At 36.8% G+C, this 24,057-nt stretch overlaps 1 protein-coding gene across 4 annotated transcripts in view; it reads left to right on the forward strand.

The window, feature by feature from the left end:
* LOC107670328 (dedicator of cytokinesis protein 9-like) overlaps positions 1-24,057 on the forward strand; it is a 92,905-nt gene that overhangs the window by 28,545 nt on the left and 40,303 nt on the right. For all 4 annotated transcript variants that reach the window (XM_016462900.1, XM_016462902.1, XM_016462901.1 and 1 more), the window contains exons 2-7: positions 4,945-5,061; positions 14,428-14,517; positions 15,904-15,986; positions 17,072-17,141; positions 21,558-21,653; positions 21,744-21,878. In XM_016462900.1, the coding sequence (XP_016318386.1) occupies positions 4,945-5,061; positions 14,428-14,517; positions 15,904-15,986; positions 17,072-17,141; positions 21,558-21,653; positions 21,744-21,878 (591 nt within the window). The remainder of the gene's footprint in view (positions 1-4,944; positions 5,062-14,427; positions 14,518-15,903; positions 15,987-17,071; positions 17,142-21,557; positions 21,654-21,743; positions 21,879-24,057) is intronic.

A 24,057-nucleotide genomic window follows, 5' to 3' on the forward strand; every position in this document is an offset into this window, starting at 1 on the left:
CTCTCTCTCTCTCTGTCGTAAATGAACAGTTGATGAATTACACTTTTCTGAGAATAGAATATTAAAGTGGAGATCGTTAAACTGCAAGGAAACCGGTGTTTTCAGAAAGCAAGCGCGTGTGCACATGGTTGCCAGGTTGACAGGGATAAGTAGCACACTTAGCAGATATTTCCATATTGCGCAAGTGTAACATCGTCGTATCGATATTTTGAACGCAGCACTACTAAATAGGTGTACTTTTTAAAAGCATGACAAAAGATTAATACATAATGATTTAAAATGTACTTTAAAGTAAAACGTATAATTTGAAACTATTACAAAGTGCACTTTTTGAAAGGTTACTTACGTGTGTTAAGAAAAAAGAAAAGAAAGTGTTCACAAAAATGAACTTTCTTTACCGTTTTTTTTGTCACACAATTTCTGTAACCTGACACTCAAACACCAGACCCTCACACCAAATACACCGCAAAACCATACACTAATTCTCGGCCTTTGACTCCGTTTTCAATTTCATAAAACACTTTTTGCAAAACACAACACATAATTCTCTGTGTAACACACAAAAATCTAACAGGAATTAATATTATGGCAATGGTGTTTGCAAATGTTTGCTTTTGAGATATTTTGTGATATTTTGAATGCAGTGCTTCATTTTGCATGAGCTGTGAGGCAGTTTGCATTTTGTGTGTGCAATTCTTGAATTTGTGTGTAAAGTTTTGAAAAAAAGAGGCAAAGTTTTGAAAATGTTTGTAAGCAGTTGAAAAAACTAAGTACACTTAAGTGGCCTTTTACTTAATTAATATTATGTTGTTGTTTTTTAAATATACTTTTTAAGATTTACAGTAATTGCAAGTGGACGTCCACTACAATTATTAATTATCAATACAATATTTGTTTTATAATTGCAAACGTAACATCTTTTTGTGAAATGTTTTGCTTAAAAATTTTGATTGTGCTGTCTTTATTTAGTAATAATTACACTTAGTATTGTATTACCTATATACATTTTTATGTGACTTTTGAGGCCACTGTCTAAATACATACAAAACCAAATACACACACACACACACACATAGCTTCCGGAAAAATCAGAGCATTAAGTCATCTTGTCCCTTCACACACACTTAAACACACAGAAAGGTGTTGTCCTCAGGGCATGAGTGAGGAAGTGTAAGCTTATGACGGGCAAGATCTGTGTGTGTGTGTGTGTGTGTGTGTGTGTGTGTGTGTGTGAGCACAGCTGTGCTAGTTCCTAACCTTCCCCCTCATGTCTCTGTATAGTAAAAGATAAATTGATTTCATTACAGTTGAAGTGCAAGTTAAATTAAAGCATAAAAACTTCATGAAAAATTGAGGTGTGGTTGTGACAGAAGGGCTGTTTAAAGTTATTGATTAAGCCTTTAGTGCCTGTAAACTGGATCGGTTTAGTTGTTTTTGGGGTTGAAACGTGTCGTGTAGTGGTATGGTACAATGGTGTCAGAAGATCATACCATGATATATAAAATTGATATGATACTGTATTAATATACCTTGGTATTTACATAGTAAAGTTTGGGGTAAAGTTTAATCAGTGCATTATATCAAATGATTAATTTAAATTTAAGAACCCAATAATTAGACTTTTTGAAGACTTTTTATTAATTAATACTATTTTTGAAGAAAATAAAGTTCAAGAAAGCAGCATTTATTTGAAATAGAAATCTTTTGTAACATTATAAATGTCTTTACTGTCACTTTTGTCCAATTTAATGAATTCTTGCTGAATATAAGCCAGACCCACTTTATATTAAGCAATTGTTTTCAACATTGATAATAAGAAGAAAAGTTTCTTGAGCAGCAAATCAGTATATTAGCCTGACTTCTGAAGGATCATGTGACACTGAAGACTGGAGTAATTATGCTGAAAATTCAGCTTTAACATCACAAAAATTAATTACATTTTAAGATATATAAATATATAAATGTTGACCAAATAAATACAGTCTTGGTGAATATAAGAGATATTTTAAAACCATTTTAAAAAATTCATACTGACCCCAAACTTTTAAACAATAGTGTCCAGTGAAAGAATCATGGTGGTTAAAAAATGTCTCAAATGTCTCTTCCAGCATTATCGCCTGAATGCAGGTTCACTTTGTCTGTCATGCACACACACACACACACACACTACACACTCGACTGTCACTGCCCACATACTGTATCTTTCTCCTGTGTTTCTATTGCTACACACACAATAGAGCTGAGCTCAGCTTTCAGGCTGTTTGCTTTAAAATGGAGAGTGCACTGCTCCTCAGAAGAGAGAGATTAATGTGCTGAGATGATTCATATGGGGATCACACAAGCTTCCATCATCTCACGCGTGTATGTCTTTCCTGTTGTCACTTTAGTCCAATATATCCTGCTGTTCTACTGACTTATGAACTTTATTTTGGATGCAGAGTATGCTGTGATTTGTGGGCCTGTTGTGTCCAGTTGGAGTGCGACTGGATGTTTCAGAGTACAGCAGTGTAAAGAAATAAACACACATTCACACAGCTGTTCTATCAGACTGCACTGTCACATTTGAGCACTGTGTGTGTGTGTTTTCCAATTGGTTTTCAGTTAGAAATTTATATCGCAAAATGTAACTATATCTAAATGAGGACATTACATAGGCTTCTGTTGTATCTAGATACGGCTAGTTATAAATACTACAACCTAACCCTAACAAAAAAGCAATTTTACTAATGAGAATGTCCCTGAAAGAAGATTTTGTCAGAATTAACTCACTTCTTGGTACAAATTTGTGTTCAAAATAAGTGCACACGTATACTTAGCCACAGTAACTGGTGCATTACTCTGATGCCATTTTGAACACAACACAACTGTGCAAACACTGTCCTATTCATGTTCCCAGGAATAAATATAGGTGTGTGTGTTTGTGTGTGTGTTTGCCATTTGTGTTTGTACACATGCTGTGACATACTATACTCCATCTAAATGATATGTTAAAAAAAAAAGTAGCTTTACGTAGTAATATGTGCACATTTTTACAGTACATTAATTAAGAAATTACATGAAATAATTGTGCCTCTACAAATGCACTTGCAGGACCATTTAAAATAAATTAGTGGTTGTCATGTACAGCGACCCATTTTAGGCAGCTCTATGTAAAAGCTACACTATTGTGAAAACAGTCACTGTCATTGACGTTACTGAAAAGTGAAACGAAGTTAGTAGCATCTCTGTGTAGGTCATTACTCTCTGAAATCGCTCTAGAATGAGTTTTTGTTCTAGAATGAGATGTTAGTTTCATCAGCGATAATAAAATCACCTGTCAGTCATATGACTGTAACTCAGGTCTCTCATATATGTGTTAAAGATTAAACTGCTGAATGTTTGAAATGCGAATATTAACTCTCACACACATACAAACACATCCAATTCATTTCATTTGACTGGACAGCGTTTCTCAGCGTTTTGCAAAACAAAAAATGTACAGTAATTGTGCATACAATTCACTGCAGTTTCCAGCTGAAATGAGCACTAGTAACAGTAAAACACCAACCATTTTTATTCCTTTTCACACAAATAATGATTATGGGGGCAGATTGTCAGTTAATAAAGATCTGTTTTTGTTTGGTATCTTGCACAATACTATATAATGACCTAAAACACTTTTACCATAGCGCATGATTTGTAAACTAATACATTTCATTGTTTGCATCACATAAACGGCTCCATATGTATGGCTTTTCTGCCATAGTAAACTTGCTTGGTAGCTCACCTGGTACAGCGCTGCAGTTGTGATGCAAAGTCGGATACAAGCCCCATGAAATGCAAGTCATGATAAAAGAGCTCAAAAACTTGCAGAAACAAGATTTGCTTGGTTGCTTCAGCGAATACATTTTTGTTTCGGGTGGTACATTATTTTCAAATGCAATAGTGTTAACCATTTAATGTCACTCATTGGATCTTTAATTTTTAGAATTGCGTACGTATATTCACATTCACGTTTCAGATAAAACTGAACACACTTTTAGCATCACTCACTGGACACTTGGAAAATGTGCAAAAGCAATGTAATATAATTTTGAAGAAATGCCACCACATGCACATATTTCCAGTGAGCCTGGCTCAGCCTGACTTTGAGAACCTGGGTTTGTATGCTCATGACACACACACTGCTGGGATTGAACTGGTTGATGGTTGTTTTATGTGGTGTCTGGAGGCTTTAATCTGTTGTACAGTCAGTGGAGCTGGTGTTCATGGTGTTTGGGTGGGATTCTGGTCTTTGATTGGTCTATCCAGTTATGGTATCATCATCAAAACAACGCCGTCTCCTTGGAGATCTGCATCTGAGGTCATTTTGCCAATATCACTCCCAGATGTGTGAGTGGACTGTGTTATCGCACTTAGTCTCACACACACACACACACACACACTTTCCCAGATTCCTTCTATATCAGTGAAAACATATTACTAAGATCCTCATCCAGCACTCATATTCTGTAGAGATCACTGATTTATTTTATTACAGAAAGAGTATTAGCAGAGTGAAAGTATCGCCGCACAACATTTCAACTTTGGTTTTAACATTTTAAGTAATTTTTATTTTCATTAAAACTCCTTTTGAAATGGATTTTACATTCTTGAACTTTTACTGGGGCTCAGGAAGTTTCTTTGACTTTTTAGACAATATTGCCATTGAACACCATTGAGTCTGTTTAGAAGCAGGTACAATCACAATGGAGTATCTTAAGGTGCTTTGCTTGAGGTTTTTAAGAAATAATATTTCATTGGACTTTACAGATCAACCCTTGCCTCGTTTGATTGTGCTAATTCCGTTTTTTAGCCTCCTTTTCTCCTCTAAGTAGTATATGTGAGCACCATCCTATAACATATTGCGATATTAGAATTGGGATATCTGTAAGATGTGCTGAATTTGTGCTTGTGTGTTTTCAGGTGAAGCCGCGTGTGGTGGAGCCTCTGGACTATGAGAGTGTGCTGGTGCAGAGGAAAACTCAGATCCTCAGCGATGGACTCAGGGACATGCTGCAGTTTCCTCTGGAGGATTTTCAGGTCAGATTATCTATGACTTTCCAGTGATTTTTTTTTTATTGTGGTATCCTATAAATGTGAACAGTGGTTGGTCACTTTACACGTCACTCTGATGTCCTTTCCTGCCTTAAAATGTGGTCACACTAGACTTTAAACTCTGCAACGGCTGGAATACAACATCAAACTCTGTGGTGTCTTTTTAAAAAAAGCATAATTCAACATATAACATATAGACATGTTATCTACTTCACTTCACTACTAGCTAGGTTCTAAAAGTCTGTACTTTGTTTGGTTGCACCATTTATTTTTAAAGGGGTCATCGGATGCCCATTTTCCACAAGTTGACATGATTCTTTAGGGTCTTAATGAAAAGTCTATAACACACTTTGGTTAAAATTTTTCAATGGTAGTGTAAAACAACACCCTTTTTACCCTGTCAAAAACAGCTCTTTTCACAGAAAACCGTTTCGGTGCATGTCCCTTTAAATGCTAATGAGCTCTGCTCACCCCGCCCCTCTCCCTCCGTGGAGTGATGCGCAGTTCTCTGAGAGACTGTAAACTTTAGTTGCATTTATCGTGAAACTTGCTAACTAGCACATTATTAGGAAAGGCGATTTGCAAAATTCATTAAAAAAAACTTATACTCACTTCTTCTGAAGGTGAAGCTGAATCACGAATGATTCGCGCGAACATAGACGCATTTAGGCAGATCGGGGGACTGGATTTAAAAAAAAACACTGGGTGGATTTTTATCATTATAGGGTGGTTGTTTACACACACTGTCAACACACATGTCAGTTCAAACAACTTGTAAAAGTGAATTTTACATCCGATGACCCCTTTAAGGCAGAACATCGTAATGTCTATGTATTGCATAGTCGCATATAAGGTTTACTCTCAATGATCCAATATTAACCTTCAAATACATGAGCAGAAATTGTGTTAAAAAGCTGTTCATTTCAGTTCATCTTTAATTCTAACTTTTGTCTCACGTAACTAATGGTAAACATGTTTCCATTCAAATACGTGTTGAAGAACCATTATCAAAGTAACTTATTCAAATAATGTTCTCTTTCTTAAAATGTAAATGTCAACATTGTCATATATGTGTAAAGGATTGGCATCTGTCAGGTAAAACATAAGCTTATTGATGCAGTTCAGTCAATCTGATATTTTATTCCAAGTGTTACTCCTGGATGGAGGCGTTCATAAATATTTAGTTTATTGATAGAATTATGTTTCAAGTTCAATTTTAATGGTGCAACACAAAACATATTTTGTAATGTGTAAGTTGTAACATACAGCCTAAGTTGTAATTTACCCACAGCTGGGGAAACCGGTCCCAGATCCACAGTGTTTACACTGTTCAGAACGTCAACCTACCAATGGTCCGTGTGTCATTGTCTCTGGGACAGGAAGTAACATTGAAATATGACACATTTTAGCTTTAATCTGTGAACAATGAGAACCACAGATCTCATGACACCAGGCTCTGTCCATCCTGATCTATGATCGGCCGGCACACTGACACATTCCACAGAGATCCTGACCGGCAGAGCAGATGTTCCCGGCCTCTTCTCGCTCAGTGTCTCGTGTTGTTTCTCTGGGTCACCGGCTCTGATCACACTGTACAGCTCTCAGAAAAAAGGTTCAAGGCTGTCATACAATAAACGAGTATAGTAAACAGCTGTCTGACTGTCACAGCTGCACACGGAGTCCATTTGACAGAGATGTTGTGATGTCCATAGACGTGCTGCATCAAAACATCATCTCCTACCCAACAGCACAGCGATCCAGGCTGCATCTCAACTAGTGGTCGACCGATATATCGCCAAGGCCGATATATTGGCCGATATTTGGCATTTTTTTAAATATCGGCATCGGGCGATAAGTTTTCCTGTTTGGCCGATGCGTTTGACAGCGCGCCGAACTTTTATTTTGACGGCGCTGAGAGCGGCAGCGCCTGAGCACACAGTGCTCACATTCTCCCTCTTGTTCGCTGTCGTCGTTAACAGTTCTGTCTAATGCGGACAGAAATCTGTCTAATAATCAGATAGAACGGTTAAACAAAGGAATTAAAATGTATACAAAAAGTATTATAACGATTGCTTTTATATTATTAGTATTAGAAAGGAAAACATTATAATACTTTCTTGTTTGCCGTCAGCATTCAGCAAATACGCATTTATATCATTTAAACAAATCTTTGACTGACTAATGAACATTTAGTTTCACAAACCTTGCAAACTTAGTCGGATCTAGTTGTGAGATCTTGTGAAGTGTGCATTTGTATCCTGCATGATCGCGTGTTCTCTGCGTGACGGTCGGTCCGTGTGAATTGAATGCTGACAGGAGGAGAGTTCAGCTTCACTGGAGATGCGCGATCGACAAACTTTAAACTTGTGAGTTCAAATTATGCTGCGCTTTATATCGGCCATCGGCCACCCTGCTTTCCAAGATATCGGCATCGGCATCGGCTGTCAAAAAACCAATATCGGTTGACCACTAATCTCAACTTAAACTACATATTAAATTGGGATTCATTCATAATATTTAAAAAACTGTAGGTGAAAGGTACCCAGATGATCTACTACTTATGGGAAGATTTAGGATTGCGCAATTAATGGACACTGTACGATCCCATGAAGCCACACAAAGGGTTTATGAATGGCAGTCAAATGATGCAACTAATGCTGTAGGTCACATGACAATGAAAACATGATGGATGTAGTTAATTCTATGGTGAACATTTTTTTATAACGATCACTAAGTTTCATAGTATCTACTAAATACTTTCTCTTTCAGATACTCTCTACTTTTCAACTGTAGAAAAACTGTAAAATATAAGGCTAAGGGGCCGTTCACACAGAATGCATCTTTGCGTCTAAAAACGTGAGACACAGTGCTCAGGAATGGTTTTAAAAAAGCGCAGTGCAGAATGCCGCTCAACGGCTCTACTGTAAACAAACGCTTGCGCTGCCTCCGAGGTCTTCTGATTGGTCCACTGTTTTAGAACTGACGTTGATGGATGGTGCTGCGTGTAAAAGTAAAAAAAATGTTTAACTTGACACGGCATCTTAAAAACTTGGCGCTCATGAATGAGACGATGCAAAAGATGTGAACACAACAGTCATACACATTCTGTGTGAACTACTAAAAGTATGCAGAAATGCGAAATGAGACCGCAAAAGTGGGTTTTTGACAGCATGATGGTTAATTAACCGGGCTGCGAAAGTGCACAGACTCATTTCCCAGTTAAGATAACCCAGGATCTGAGATCACAGTACTGCTCTATCACCAAAGCACTTAAACTGCTCCAAAGGGACAGCCCTTACATCCGTTTGCAGTGACTAAAGCTCCTTTAGATGAAAGCTTTTATCAAAAGTATGAATAGTGTCATAGAGTTATTTTATTATTGTATTACACTTATTACTGTCACTAACAGGTTAAATGGGTAGTATTCAAAAATCACCCTGATGTCACTCCAAACTCATAAGACTGTGTTCCTTAACATTCTGAACACAAATTAAGATATTTTTGATGAAATCCGAGAGCTTTCTGAACTACGTTCAAGGCCCGGAAACGTAGTAAGGACATCGTTAAAATAGTCCATGTGACATCAGTGGTTCATCCGAAAGAAAAGAAAAGAAAAATAACTACTTTCTTCTCTTCCGTGTCAGCCTTTGACACACATTCACGAGAGTACCACGACGCATGCGTGGTACTGTCATGAATGCATGTCGAATTCTGACACGGAAAAGAAGAAATTGTTGAAAAAGTCATTAATTTTGTTTTCTTTGCGCACAAAAAGTATTATCGTAGCTTTGTAACATTACGGTTGAACCACTGATGTTACATGGACTATTTTAACGATGTCCTTACTACCTTTCTGGGCCTTGAACGTGTCAGTTGCATTGCTGTCTATGCAGAGTCAGAAAGCTCTCAGATTTCATAAAAAATATCTTAATTTGTGTTCTGAAGATGAACAAAGGTTTTGGAACATCATGAGGGTGAGTAATTAATGACAGAATTTTCATTTTTGGGTGAACTATCCCTTTAACACAAGCCACAGTATAAGCCACCATGCTTATACTGGATAAGCGTAGACAAGCACTAACCAGTCCAAACTAGTCTCGCAGATTCAGACCTTTCACCAGTATAAAGTCTGGTCCATTTGCAGCTTTCCAGTCACACTGGATTTTTTGTTAAATTGTTCTTTATTCAAATGCACGCAAATGCAGGAGACAGGAAACACAAGACCATGCAAATGTCACTGCTTTCTAAAGTTTGGTGAACTCTGACCTGCAAATTCATAATCTTGTGAAGATGTGGCAAATAGGAGATCTTTGTGACCTCAGCTGAATTTAAAAAATGCTAACTTTAAATCTGCAGCATTGCATAAGCCATTAGTGTTGAATTTATGGTCCACCCTATAGCGCTTTAAAAACATTGCTTTATTTATCTGACATGTCGATTTCTGGCTTTACCAGTGAGTTTGAGGCAGGACTACCAGTTTGAACAAGTAAGGACAATGTTTGGGAAACCTGCTGGATATCAGTCATTTTTGCAATTCCCATTAGTGCCACTGTTAAGAATGTACAAAGCTATACATTTACAAAACAAGCTAATTGGTGGGTTGCCTTAAAGGAACACTCCACTATTTTTGAAAATAGGCTAATTTTCCAACTCCCCTAGAGTTAAACAGTTGAGTTTTACCGTTTTCGAATCTATTCAGCCGATCTCTGGGTCTGGCGGTAGCACTTTTAGCTGTAGCTTAGCATAGATAATTGAATCGGATTAGACCGTTAGCATCTCGCTCAAAAATGACCAAAGAGTATCTATATTTTTCCTATTTAAAACTTGACTCTTCTGTAGTTACATCGTGTACTAAGACCGACGGAAAATTAAAAGTTGTGATTTTCTAGGCCGATATGGCTAGGAACTATACTCTCATTCCGGCGTAATAATCAAGGAACTTTGCTGCCGTACCATGGGTGCAGCAGGTGCAACGATATTACGCAGCGCCTGCAAGCAGGTGGTTACGTTGGTTATGTTCCTCCGCCAGACCCGGAGATTGGCTGAATGGATTCGAACACAGTAAAACTCAACTGTTTAACTCTAGGGGAGTTGGAAAATGAGCCTATTTTCAAAAATAGTGGAGTGTTCCTTTAATGACTAGATAATAATCAGGTTTTCAGATTCACCTGACCCTGCTCAGACTTGTTTTTAGGGGTCATTTACATAAGACACACTGCAGTGTTCAGAAACATCTAGACAATGCACAATGGAAAGAAACAGAATTAGGACTGCACGATTAACTGTATTTAAATCGTGATCACAATTTCTGCTTCTCTCGATTAATTAACAATAATCATCTGTACTATTGGCCAACAGGTTATTTAACCGGAGTTTTCATTTGACCTTTTCCATCTCCATTCTAATAGTCTTCTCAAATGAAAGTGGTCTGTCTTCCTTCACAAGGCTGCTTGTGCAAAATCTGCAAGTAAATGTTCTCAGTGGCGAACAGTAATAAATCCGAATATGAATCTGGACTATGTTGCTTGCAATTGTAAAGGTTCATATTTATGATTTATTATTGATTGAGGTCTTTCTAGTGGATGAGTATTTTGCTGGGGCACTGCTTCGCCTGCTTGTTCCTCAACAGACCAACATGTTTACCATCTTAAAGTACCTTATGTGCTGCTAATCTGCTAATCTCATGACATCAGATGTGCCTTTTCCCACGTGTCCCCTAGTGAGCTCGCCTTGAACCTGTGACCTTTTAGGTTACCAACCCAGGTCTTCAACCACTGCCTGAATCTTCATTAGCTCTTAAAGTTTCACTCACACACTTCTGTCCTGTAGTGGTGTGCTCATGGTATTTGGGAGTGTGTGCTCCTGGATGTCTATGGCAGTGTTCCTCCTCTTCTCACCCCCTGCGATTAGCATCTTTCCAGGAGGAAGTGAGGGCTTCAGGAAAGGAAGTTTGGGAACAGGAGGATTCTATTGTGTGTTTTTTCTTTGGAATGCTCTTAACGCTATTTTCCGCTGGTTCTGAGACCCACTGACCCTGGTGACAGAGACACTTTCCTTCTGAATATAAAACATCAAGAGCATTTGTGGTAAACAGACAGTCTCAGATCTCAGTGGACTTTGTTTAGGGCACATGACATATTTCATTTGGCATGAATGGAAAAAACGGGAAACAAAAGATTGTGAATTTGTCTTTAGCCACCAAAAATTAATTAGATTATGAATATTTGATTACTAGCTGTGTTATATTATATCATTGATATAGAATTATAGTTTGATATTTTACATTTTATTTAGTTTGTTTTTAATTTTTTTATTTTAATTTTAGTAAAGTTTTAGTAATTTTGTTGTGTTTTACATTTTTATTAGTTTATTTTTAAATGTCCATATAGCCTAGTTTTTTAAGTTTTAGTTTTTAGTTTAGTTATTCACTTAAAGGCACAGTTTGTAATTTTCGCCGCTAGAGGGCGCGTATTCAAAATAAACAAAGAGACAAAGGCATAGTTTGATGACACCGTGACTGAGTGTGGAATCATGGGAGTTGTGGTCTTCATCCCCACAGCGATGCAATCCGACGGGACTCGGGCAGAAATCATGTTCATGGATGAGCTAATGGTTTATTAACGTAGCAGAATGAAGCAGAGTGAGGCTGGAAGCTGTCGAAGCGAAACGAGGCAAACAATGAGATCTTTATAACAGTGTAGCAGACTACTTACATAAAATGCATTTAAATATCAGCTGTCACTCTATATTGCCCAAAAATAAGTAAGATGATTTTTAAATGCTTGGTTTTATGATCAAAGCTCTGCAGTTTTTATTTTGACAGCAAAACATAATATAGGCCTAATACAATACAATGATCATTGAGAGATGAGCAAATAAAAATTCCTCAAAAGCCTGATGGATCATATTGAATCAACCTCTACAATGCAAGTAAATCTGTTTTTGCAAATAAACTCTTTGTGTATATATATATATATATATATATATATATATATAGGGTTGTTGAATACATTTTAACATGATTTTTCTTAAAAATGATGAATGGATAATCAAGTAAACCTAAGCTGCTTCAGTCCAGTTGATGTTTGTCTTGTAATATTACTAACAATTTAAAAGTTATTCTTATGTTTACTTTAAAAATCATTAAAGATTTCACATTTGGCCATTTTTACAATTGTTTTACAAGGCATTTTTCTTACAAAAAAAGTATAAACTATCAATCAGACGACAGAAGGCATATAGTAGATTGTGTACAACAGGACTTTTGGCGAAGTTTTGATCATGTTGATCGTTTAGAGACCTTAGAAATTTGTGTTTTGAATGTAACACTTTATTGCTTTATTGGGTTAATGATAGTTTTTCATTGAGCATGCATTGCATTATGGAAATTTAATTTTTGGGAAGCATAAATGTGATGCTTCCTTAGAATTTGGTCAACATGAAGTAGATAGAAAGCAGCATCATTTTTATGTAACAGCTTTTATAGTGTACCTATATGATGCCTAAAATGTTGCATCTTACTAGGGATTGTTGTTGGAGTATATGTGAGTGTGTTTTTAACATTCATCATCAGCTTTATGCAAATAGTGTGCTGATGTTGTGTGTTTAAATATTGAGTGGTCCTTCTGTTTCACTTTTTTTTATCTATAAAAAATAAAACAAATTTGCCTTTGAGAAATGGGTTTTCCTGCCCCTGCCTTTCATCTGCTTTCTGCTCTTCCTAAAAGCATCAGATTGGACCGAGAGCAAAGGATTGAGGGAATAAATTAGATCTTTTTAAGCACAGGGTGACTTTGCATAAAACAGTGACTCAAACATAGTAATGCTGTTGCATTTCCTTTCCTGTCAGAAAGGAGAAAAGGCCTTTAAACTGAACAAAAATTAGAAATGTTGCCTGATGTAATTTAAATATTTTAATTATTTTGGTGTTTATTTTGTTTTATGGTTTTAGTTTTAGTTAAATGGTAATAATCCTGATTATTAGTCTTGGGACCGTATGACACACTCCAAAAAAATAGGGCATAATGTACTGTATAACTTGAAGGATTTCTTCTGTAATTATTTTTTTACAGGTGTTTCACCAGTAGTTTGAATTTTACACTGCTTTGCATTGTGTTTTAGAGTTAACGGAAATGTTTGTAAAATTAATGTATAATGTCCTGTGTAATAAGCTGCCAGTACTTTTTCTGTTAATTTTACTGATTTATTTTTTGCAGTGCATATTGAATGTTTTAATTCATATCAAATAAAATGCTTTAAAAGTGCTGATTGCATAAGAAGATTGTGATTTTTCATTTAAATTAATACATTTTATCTAGTAATTGGCTGGTTAATTTTCTTGAAATGTTACTGTGATCTGATATTATTTGCAGTATTGTGATTTATTTTTGAGAGTGTGAGAATGAGTTCTGATTGGTTAAACAGAAGTTCATGCAGCACTCTGATTCGCTGCTTGCTGGATGTTAATGTAGTGGTTTGGCTATATGTTTAGACCGCTTGCATTCTCATTCATCTCAAAGACATGTGCTTGAATTATTTTGAGTGCACAGAAATGTTTGACTCGCCATCAGTTGAGAAAGATGCTTTTTTGCAGTCAGTTTGTGCAGTTACCACATCTACAATCTAATGGAGTCATGCAAACCGGCCAAAGCTTGACCTCTTTCATGCTCTTACTGGAGGAATGGATGGAGACTGTCTGTCCATAAGAACTGAACCTGGCTGTTTGAGTCCTGCTGATCTGGCAGACGTGAGTCAGGCTGGGGAGTTTTGCTGTGAAACTGTGGTCGAGCTCATCCTGCCGCTTCGTTTGTCCTGTTTCTCTCATGGGAAAACTATCATCAGGGGGAGTTATACTGAACAAAAGTCATTCTTTTCAAAGTCATACTGAAACTATTTGTGTATTTGTTTGCACTGAAGCACTTTGCTAGCAAGTTAATTAACTAAATGCATTATATATGCAACATAAATGTAATCTTACGACTTGCATCTGCACAAAACGGATGGAAATGCACATGTGATCTAGGCCGTGCTAGTCAGAATGTGTAACACTCTTGTGGATGTGCTTTTCACATAACAACATGCCAAAACGCAGTCTGGACGACATGCTGCCCTAACACTAACCAATCAGACCTCAAGGAATCACCCAGGGTGCTGCCATAACCAATCAGAAAAAAAGAGAAAATACGTGTTTTTAAAAATCATGTGATCATTTTCCTGATTGATTATTGTTGTCGCTTCTGAGTACTCGAGTACTCGTGGCCATCCCTAATTTGTTGGATCAGATGTCAGGTTTTGTATAGATGTGGTTATAGATAGTATAGATTTGATTATAACAGTGTTTTTCTTCTGCAGGTGTGTACACTGCCACGACAGATTCGGACGTTCTACCCCTCCATACCTCCACACGCACTGAGAGAGGCACAGAATCTGTTTGTGCAAGAGGTAAAAGACACACACACTTTCTTTGAATTCATAACTTCACTGTCTCACATTTACAGTCATACACTGTGCGTGTAAGACAGAAAAGCACAGCACCTATTGTTCTTTAACAGTATTTGAGCATTTGACATCCTCACACATACTTTCTGCACTCGGAGGATTTCCTCTGTTGTTTATAGAGGACTTTGTCCAAGATTGACCTTCATTTCACGTTACACACTCACTCCTAGCTCAGAGGAGAATAGTGCTCCATTGTTCTGCAGATATTCCCAATTCTTTATAAGACTCACTGCCAGATAGGTACAAACTCATGGGATACTCCCGGACTATTCCAGTACAGACACACACACACTGATGTTACTGGCAGACACATGGCTGCTCTCCAGTTGAATATATCGAACAGATGGTTTTAACGTGAGTTTTTAAAACCTAGTGAGCTTCATCTCTGTCTGCATGAGAAGCTGCCTTCAAAAGGGACACCTTATAAAATACATATATAATTGACATTTCCCCTGACACCTTTTAACAGATTAACTACATAAGGCACAGTGACTCAAACATAGTAATGCTGTTGCATTTCCTTTCCTGTCAGAAAGGAGAAAAGCAGTCAAGGATGTGGTTGCAGTTAACACTCCAGATCATTTAAGCTGTGGTGCTCAGGCAAATGATGCAGGTTTGAATCCAGTTTGCGATTCGTTCTGATCCTATTTCACCCTCCTTAAATAGTTTCCACTCTTCATTATTTCAATTAAGATTCAAAACGTACATTGCTAACATACATAGTAATACATTATAAGTGCACAAATTAAAGTCATTATTATTGATATTGTATTAGTAAGGGATAATGCATGGGTCGGGTGGTTCTTGGCCTCCACATCGTGCATTAAAATCGTTTAATGCACAGCTAGCCATGCATTATCACGCTTATACCATGGTCATTTGGTTAATGAGGTTTCCAGCGCAATGACCAGAAGAGTAAAAATGGCCGTAACTCTTTTCATCAGTTACAGCTCGCTAGTGCTAGCATTCTGCCCGCTTCAAATCAGACACAGAGATTAAATAGTGCTGTAAGATCACATTTATTTGAATAAATCGATTGAGAGAGAGAGAGTGAGTCAGTGTTTAGACATGCATTGACTCCTAGTTGTTGTTTTTTTTAATGTAAGGACAGTAGAGAGAAGGGACAGGGCATCATGACATGTTGCGATTCAGAAATTAACCCATGTCTGCCGCTTGAGCACCAGGAGTACTAGCTGCTAGATCTCAAATCTAATTCACTTTAGCTTTCAAATTCGTCCTTTTAATGAAGAGAGTTTGTGTGAATAATTGGAGTTGTATATGCCAAAGGTAATGCTAATGATGTTAATGCTATTGTGTTTGTTCTTACAGTGCATCAAGTCTTACATCTCTGATTGGCATGTGGTCAACTACAAATATGAGGATTATTCCGGTGACTTCCGTCAGCTTCACAAGTAAGAACCTCAGTTAGACCGAGACATGTTACAGCCTGTGTGACTGATTATAGCTATAGGGACAGAGGACTGCAAGGTATCATTGTTACAGTGTCCTCCTAGGCTGCTCTCTCTCTCTCTCTGTGTGTGTGTGTGTGTGTGTGTGTGTGTGTGTTTGTCAGCTCTTGGAAAGATGTTTGTGTTGGCGAGAGCAGGAAATGTGTTTTGCTGGATAACAATAGAGCAGAGGAACAGTGAGTGAGGTCATCATCTCCACATTGCCACATATACACTTACAGAGCCTTTAACTGTTTAAATGGCCATCTGTTTTTTCATCTTTTAATGAGACAAAGTTGAGCAGGATGAGAGTGCAGCCAAGATCTGATTATCTGGAGAAAGAATCATAAAAACTTTCATTAAAAAGTCATTACCAATCATTATATAAAGCTAAACAGATAGTTTATGTAGAAACGAACATAAATGAAATATGTTCCAAACAAACAAATTAAGATGCAAAATATATCACAGATATAGATTAAAATCCTTTTTTTCTTGTAGGCCCTTTTAATTTTGTCTGTAATATTTCTATGGACTCTACTGTTCAATTAATTGATAAAAAATACAGTAAAAACAGTAATATTGTGAAGTATTCTTGTTATTTAAAGTAACTGTTTTCTATTTTTATTTATTTTAAAATATAAATGTATTGCTGTGATCACAGCTGTATTTTCAGCATCATTACTCCATTCTTCAGTGTCACATGATCCTTCAGAAATCATTCTAATATGCTGATTAGTGGCTCAAGAAACATTATTATTATCAGTGTTGAAAACAGTTGTGCTGCTTAATATTTTTGTGGAAAACATGATACTTTTTTCGGGATTCTTTGATAAATAGAAAGGTCGAAAGAACAGCATTTATTTGAAATAAAAACATTTTTTTAACATTTTAAATGTCTTTATTGTTAGCTTTGATCAGTTTAATGAATCTGTGCTGAATTAAAGTATTGATTTCTTTAAGAAGTACTTCCCTAAATTTTTGAGCTGCAGTGTAAGTGCTGTTTTTCCCATGAATCTGGGTGTTAATTTGTGTTTTTTTGTACACAGCAAAGTGTCCAGACCTGATAATTTAGCCCAGCATGTTTTTGAGGTGGATGAAGATGTGGATAAAGATGAGGTAAATCAAATTCACACACAAACACACCTTCCAGAATTGCGACCCTCTTATTAAACTCTGAAACTGTAGTCAATCTTAAGTGATATTTTCCCTCTCTAATAATCCTACAGGATTGTGCCAGATGCTGAATATTTTTTTCCCAAACCACTTTAACACAAATCCCGCCCTGCAGCCAATTTCATTGGTTAAGATTAGGATTAGGGTTAGGGTTGGTTGTGCTATAATATATAATATAATAATGTAATAATGCATATAATAATGTGCTATAATAGTAGGTTCATAGTTTTGAGTATGAAGTAAGTCAGTACACTAGTATTAGGACATACTGTACTAACACTTCATAAAACTCCATCCCTTAGTCTCGTAATCAAATACTTTCCATTTTTGTACAACTCAATTTATCCAGAACTCCTTTTTATTGCGCAAGGAATAGTAGGCGGCATTACTTCGAAACACATTCACAGATGCACAGAGTAAGTCATTTGGGCCTTTTCTTTTAATATTTTCAACATGCTATGATACAAGATGCACTATTGCTAATGTCACATACTATTTAGGAGAATATGTAAACTGGGCTACAGCCAGGCTCTATGTGTGGATCAGACTTCTAGGTTTTCCCAGAATGGACATAGTCAAATCCAGTGACCTGACATTAGACCTTCTGCCTTACCCTTCCCAGAATTCTTTTTTCCATGAAGGCTGTCCACATATTTAATTCTACCAATCAGCTTCCCACTCGAGATTGAGTCACGTTTCTTATTTTAGCCCAAATTTGTGCAGTACGACAGACTGATATGTAACTCAGGTCGTAGGTTTGAGGAATGCAGTATAATTATTATGCTAAGTTTTGGCCTGTACTGTGGACTATGAATAACTCTTGAGTTCCAGTTAGACTCATTTGTCTAATTTGGTCGCTGATTGATTTCTTGTATTTTTAGAAAGTTAGTGTGGTAATGAGTGTGTTTTGACATCGCAGTAAACACAGCCAATTGCTGATGGCCGTCCAATGGCACAGCCAATCATAACAGCTCGCCACATTGAGATTTTACATCATTCAGGCTGTTTTCATGAATGTTAACAATTATTAGTGATGCTTGCTGATGCTACTGGTGCTCATATTTAAACAAAACCTTAAGTATTAAATGATTTAAAAGTTTGCATGGATGATAAAAATCATGGTAAAAAAAAGCAGTTCTTCATGGCATTTCAGCACAACTTCTAATCATGTATTTGAAGGCTTCTGTTGGATCATTAAAGGTCAACATCAGTTTAGTTTTGCACAAGCAAACTCGGCTCACATTTTCCTCAGAAAGCATAAAACTGTAGATTTCTTGACTGAAGTCTCTTTGCTAAAACAGCCTTCTGAGAATTCACAAGAGGCTGGACTGTCCAAGACTGCAGTCACTCTGACTGGGTTTTGATATCTGCTGACTGGAAAGCTCAGATAGTGTGTGTTTGTTGAGAGAACGCAGCTCTGAGGTCTATGAAGCATCCAGACTCCCTCTGTTGTGTGTGTGGTTTGTTTATATCTGCAGAGTGTCAAGATTAAAGCGTTAAGAAGCGTTTAACTGGTGATTCAGAGACAAACCGACCCATTGTACTAAAGTTTAACCTTCTATTGTTCTTAAAGTGTCTTTCAGGCCAATACTCTCCTCATCTACACCTTGGAGTGTGAGGTCTGATGCCTCTCACAAAAGACCAGTTTACACCAGCATGCTTGTCCAGGCTGGTTGGTGCTGGTCTAGCTGGTGGACCAGTATAGCAATATTGGCACCAGCAAAACTGTTAGTTTTTATAATAAAGTTTCGCTGGTTAAGCTTGCTAAAAATCCTGGTGAAATGACCAACAGACAAAGCACAACATATGCTTTACTGTTCTTGCCAGCATGAGGTCAATAGTGTGGACCATTTCACGCCTGAAAGACATAAAAAAGTACATTGAGGTAAAACACAACAGAAATATTATTATTTTGGAAAAGTATTTTAATGCATCTTTTCTCAAAAATTGTGAAATTTGTTTCTTAGAAAGAAATACCAACATGTCAAATTGTAAATGCCAGCATGTCAAATAAATAATTTGGCAAATTCTTATAAATTTGTACAATCTCATTTGTAAATTTTCGCATAATCTGCTTACGCCCTAGTGAGGGTATGGTATAGGAGTGGACCATCATACTTAATTCTGTTTTCCACATGTTTTTAAACAAAATAAATAGTACGACTTATGCAAAATTGCCAACTAGTGAAATATAACTTGTATAGCAGTAGGGATGCAGCGATTAACCGGTTTCGCGATTAACCGCGCTTTAAAACGCCACGGTTAATTAATAGTATAGGTTCCGCTAAACCGAGTGTTTCCGTTACATGGAACGGAACTGTTGCAGCTTGCTATCAGAGGCACGAGGCTACTACATGCATTAGATTAACTGACAGAGGGACCAAACAGCGAAGCTTTATTTCCACCAGAGAAATGCTTGTCGATAGTGTGGGACCATTTTGGGTACACCAAGAATGACCAGGGTGTCATTTAAATATTGCTGTAAAAACTGCTGCTAAAGAGCGAATACATAAGGGATCATGCACGGCTAGCTGTACACTGAACGATTTTAATGCACGACGTGAAGGCAAGAACCACCTGACGCGAAGCTACAGCTCGTTAGCTCCGCATTCTGCCCGCTTCAGATCAGAAAGAGATGAAATAGTGCGGTAAGATCACATTTATTTGAATTAATTATAACATTTAGCTACTTTAATTAATTTTTCGAGAGAGAGAGAGAGAGAGAGGGGTGACAGTTGCCTGTGTGAATTAGCCTACCTGCGTCTCTCCAGTAGGCTATTTAATCTATTTTATTAATAAAAGTCACAGGGCAGCATTCTCAAGAAGTCTGCGTCCTCCTGAATGTTTGTACACGTGTGCAGCGCGATCTCCGATCTCACAAACCAAAATAATAGACATGATTTTCTCAGGCCACATGTAAAATCATATGAATTATTATAAAGATTATTAAAATGAATACGTATGGATGACAGTTGATTACAATATTTCAGTTTATTTCCATCATTAGTAACAGTTTCCCCTGTGGGACAAATAAAGTTAATATTAGTCGTATATTAATAATAGGCTACTTCATTAACTTTGTTTACTATCCCTGTTGTAGTATTATTCATAAGTAAAAACCAACAATATTTTTTTTCACCATGTTTCCAAATTCTCTACCCCAGGTCCAAATGAAATGTAAAGAATGTACAAACTGAAAACATTAAATACTTTTGTGATCTATTTGTTATTTTCAAAAGAGAAATACTGTCATGAATGTTTACAGAGCAGAGGTCACCTTTTTTTAATTCCAATGGGAGAGATGGACTTTTGTTTGTCTTTTGTTTATTATTAGTTTGTGCTGTATTGTTGGTTACAGTGTTATTTCTGTTTCAAAAGCCAGCAATAAATAACACTTTAATATCTAAAGAGTGTTCATGTGATTTTATACATTAGTAACGTTGGGAAATTAATAAATGCATAATAATCGTCATAATCGTAAAACCGTGATTATTCCTCAGACAATAATCGTACCAACAAAATCTATAATTGTTGCATCCCTATATAGCAGGCACTTCTCCAGATCTGGAAAAGAAACAAATATCATGTCTGTTCTCTCCGGGAACCTTGTGTCACTATTACAGGTGATCCAACATTTTTTAGATTTGTATTCTTTATAATGACTTTTTCACATTTAAGAATAATGGTAAAGGGAGACAATAAAAGGAAGAATGAAAATGAAGTTAAACAAAACCAAAAATGTTAAACACAACCAGATTCTCTTATATTTGAGCTTCTTTGTCTGCTCACTCTGAACATTTACACAACCAAGGTCATGAGGTGCATCCTGGGATGATTTTTCCTAGAAAAGACTGATTATCTGTCAGATAATATTACAGATGGGAACAGGATGGTCAGTGACGTTCATACAACAGGGTTTGATTGGCCTGGGATATCACAGATGATATTGCTTTGTTTTTTCATCAAGTTATGGAAATAAAATAGTTAAATATTGTGATCCCACAACCGTAGAGGGACTAGGTGGAGTAAACGGAGTCATGAAGACCTCGGCTACATGTTTCTTCTGTTACACACTTTAGGGGAGAGCTGTGCTGATTCATACTGATGAGCATTGTGTACTTTGCAGGTGTTCGGTTACAGTACTGATGTTCATGTAAGTGTCCAGAGACAGGAATGGTGTTATCAGAGGTTCTGTAGTGTACTTTGAATCAGGTTTATCTGAGGTTCTGTTCAGTCGTGGAGTCTGGATTCTGTTCTTTCTCCCTTACTTGACTCCTACTTTGTTCAACTGCAGGATCAAACAGACAAACCTTGGACTGTCATCACAAAACTGTTTCTTGTTTTTGTGTGTGTGTAAAGGACACGGCCTCTCTGGGCTCCCAGAAGGGTGGTCTCATTAAACAGGGCTGGCTACATAAGGGCAACATGAACAGCGCCATCAGCGTCACCATGAGGGTGAGAGTCTTCATTCCTGAGGAGATGTTATGTCTATGCACGTGTTTGTTTTTCATGTCTCATTTACACTCTTCTTTTTTTTCCACGCAGTCATTCAAAAGAAGGTATTTCCACCTGACACAGCTGGGCGATGGGTCGTATAATCTCAACTTCTACAAGGATGAGAAGATCAACAAAGAGCCCAAAGGAACCATCTTCCTGGACTCCTGTATGGGAGTGGTGCAGGTGTGCAGACATGCTCTAATGTTCACAACACAAACCTCGCTCTATCTTGTTCAGAAATTGTCACGGTATTGATTCACATTTCAATAGAAATGACATTTAAGTATATTTTAGTTGACTATAAATGCTTGTCAGTGCATTCACTTTAACCATATTTCAATAGGAGTAATTATGAAATTGCATATAAAGATGTACTTTAGTCCTACTTAAGTGGGTCAAAAACAATTAAGTTCAGCTTATTCCATTTAGTATAAATGTAAACTGTAATACATTTTCAGTTAATTGCAATTAGCATGCAGTTAAATGTCTGAAAACATTACATCCAGTGCACACTTAAGTGTATTGTTTCCATAATAAGTACTGAGCAGCATGATGAGAAGGCAAAGAAGTAGTGAGTGAGGGATGAAATGGCTCTCCTCCCTGTGTTTTAATAATTGATAAGCATTCTCTCTGGGAGTGAATTTTCCACATACAGAAATCCCAAAATAAAGCGCTACGCCCACGCCGGCCCCCCAAGCTATTTTTGCATGGAATTTTCTGGAACCTGTGGCCGTAATCACTCATAGGTATGGTCAGCAAGCCAGTGTCACACCCTACATGCGTTGTTTTGTCATTATCTGTAATGAGTTGTGTCCGTTTAATTAGCCCTCTTCCTCTGACCTCTTGACACGCCTCTCACCTCCTCACCCACCGTCTGCATCAACAGAGCAATGGCTTTTACTGCAGACCGGGGTTATTAGAGTTAACTAAAGCTAAAACCATAAAAAACATAATTACCTGAAATAAAATAAATATTAGCTTTTCTGTCATTCTCAGTTTCTTGATAGTAAAATAACTAAAATTAAAACTTAAATAAAAATGTATAAATTACAATAACTAATAAAAATGACAAAAAACAACAACAAAATTACTAAAACTTTAATAGAAATTAAGTTGAAATCAGAAAATATAAAAATGAATTCAAATATAAAAAAAACTATTATAGTATTTCAGTGTTACTAAAATAACACTTCTGCAGACAGACAGACAGAAACAGAGAGAGAATGAGGGAACTTGCTGAAACACAAATAGGAGAACATACAGATTTGACATTGATTATTATAATGTAAATGAGAGCTTCCAATGTAAGGTTTTAGAGATTTTAGTCTTTCCAGCATTAGGAGTGGTCAAATAAACAGTTTGGTACATTCTGAGAAAAAAAGACTGCACTGGTGAGCTCAGCAACATAAAAAGGCCTGGACGTCCACGGAGGACAACAGTGGTGGATGATCGGAGGATCCTCTCCTTGGTAAAGAAAAACCCTTTCACAACATCCAGGCAAGAGAAGAACACCCTCCAGCAGGTAGGTGTGTCACTGTTAAAGTCTACAATCCAGAGAACACTTCACGAGAGCAAATACAGAGGCTTCATAATTGTCGATTATTGCGTTGAAATTGTAATTGCGATTATTAATTACGATTATCACAATTTACATTGAATGATGTTTATACCATTGTTTGATGCAACTGCATGCCGTATTTTTATATGAAAATAAACAAGCTGAAAACACTCTAACTGAAAAACTTTTAGTGCTTTTCTATAGTATTAAGCATCAAATGTCAACTATACATTGGATTGGTTTCTTCTTTAAATTATAAAAAAAGTAAAAATATAAATGGTATTATAGTGTTATACTAAAACTAAAATTAAAACAATGGAAAAACCCTTAGAATAACAGTTCATAAGTTGACTTTGAACGATTAATTGCTGCTTTGAACGAGTACGTAACTGTGGCATCCATAATTGCGATTAGAAATTTGATTAATTGTGCAGCCCTAGCCTGATTAGACTTTGGACGGCTGAAAATTAAGATCAACCTGTACCAGAATGACGGGAAGAAAAAAGTATGGAGAAGGCTTGGAACAGCTCATACTCAAATCTGTGAAACATGGTGGAGCAGTGTGATGGCATGAGCATGCATGTGGAATATTCTGCAAAGTCAATCTCCTGATTTCAATCCGATTGAGCAGCATTTCACTCGCTGAAGGCAAAACTAAAGGCAGAAAGACCCACAAACAAACAACAACTGAAGTCAGCTGCAGTAAAGGCCTGGTAAAGCATCAGAATTCTGTAGCGAATCAGCTCATAAGGGAAATATGAATAATTAATCATAACTAGTTATAATTAATTATAAATATTTAGA

This window comes from Sinocyclocheilus anshuiensis, unplaced genomic scaffold, assembly GCF_001515605.1.
Source record: "Sinocyclocheilus anshuiensis isolate Anshui unplaced genomic scaffold, SAMN03320099.WGS_v1.1 scaffold732, whole genome shotgun sequence".
Taxonomy (NCBI): domain Eukaryota; kingdom Metazoa; phylum Chordata; class Actinopteri; order Cypriniformes; family Cyprinidae; genus Sinocyclocheilus; species Sinocyclocheilus anshuiensis.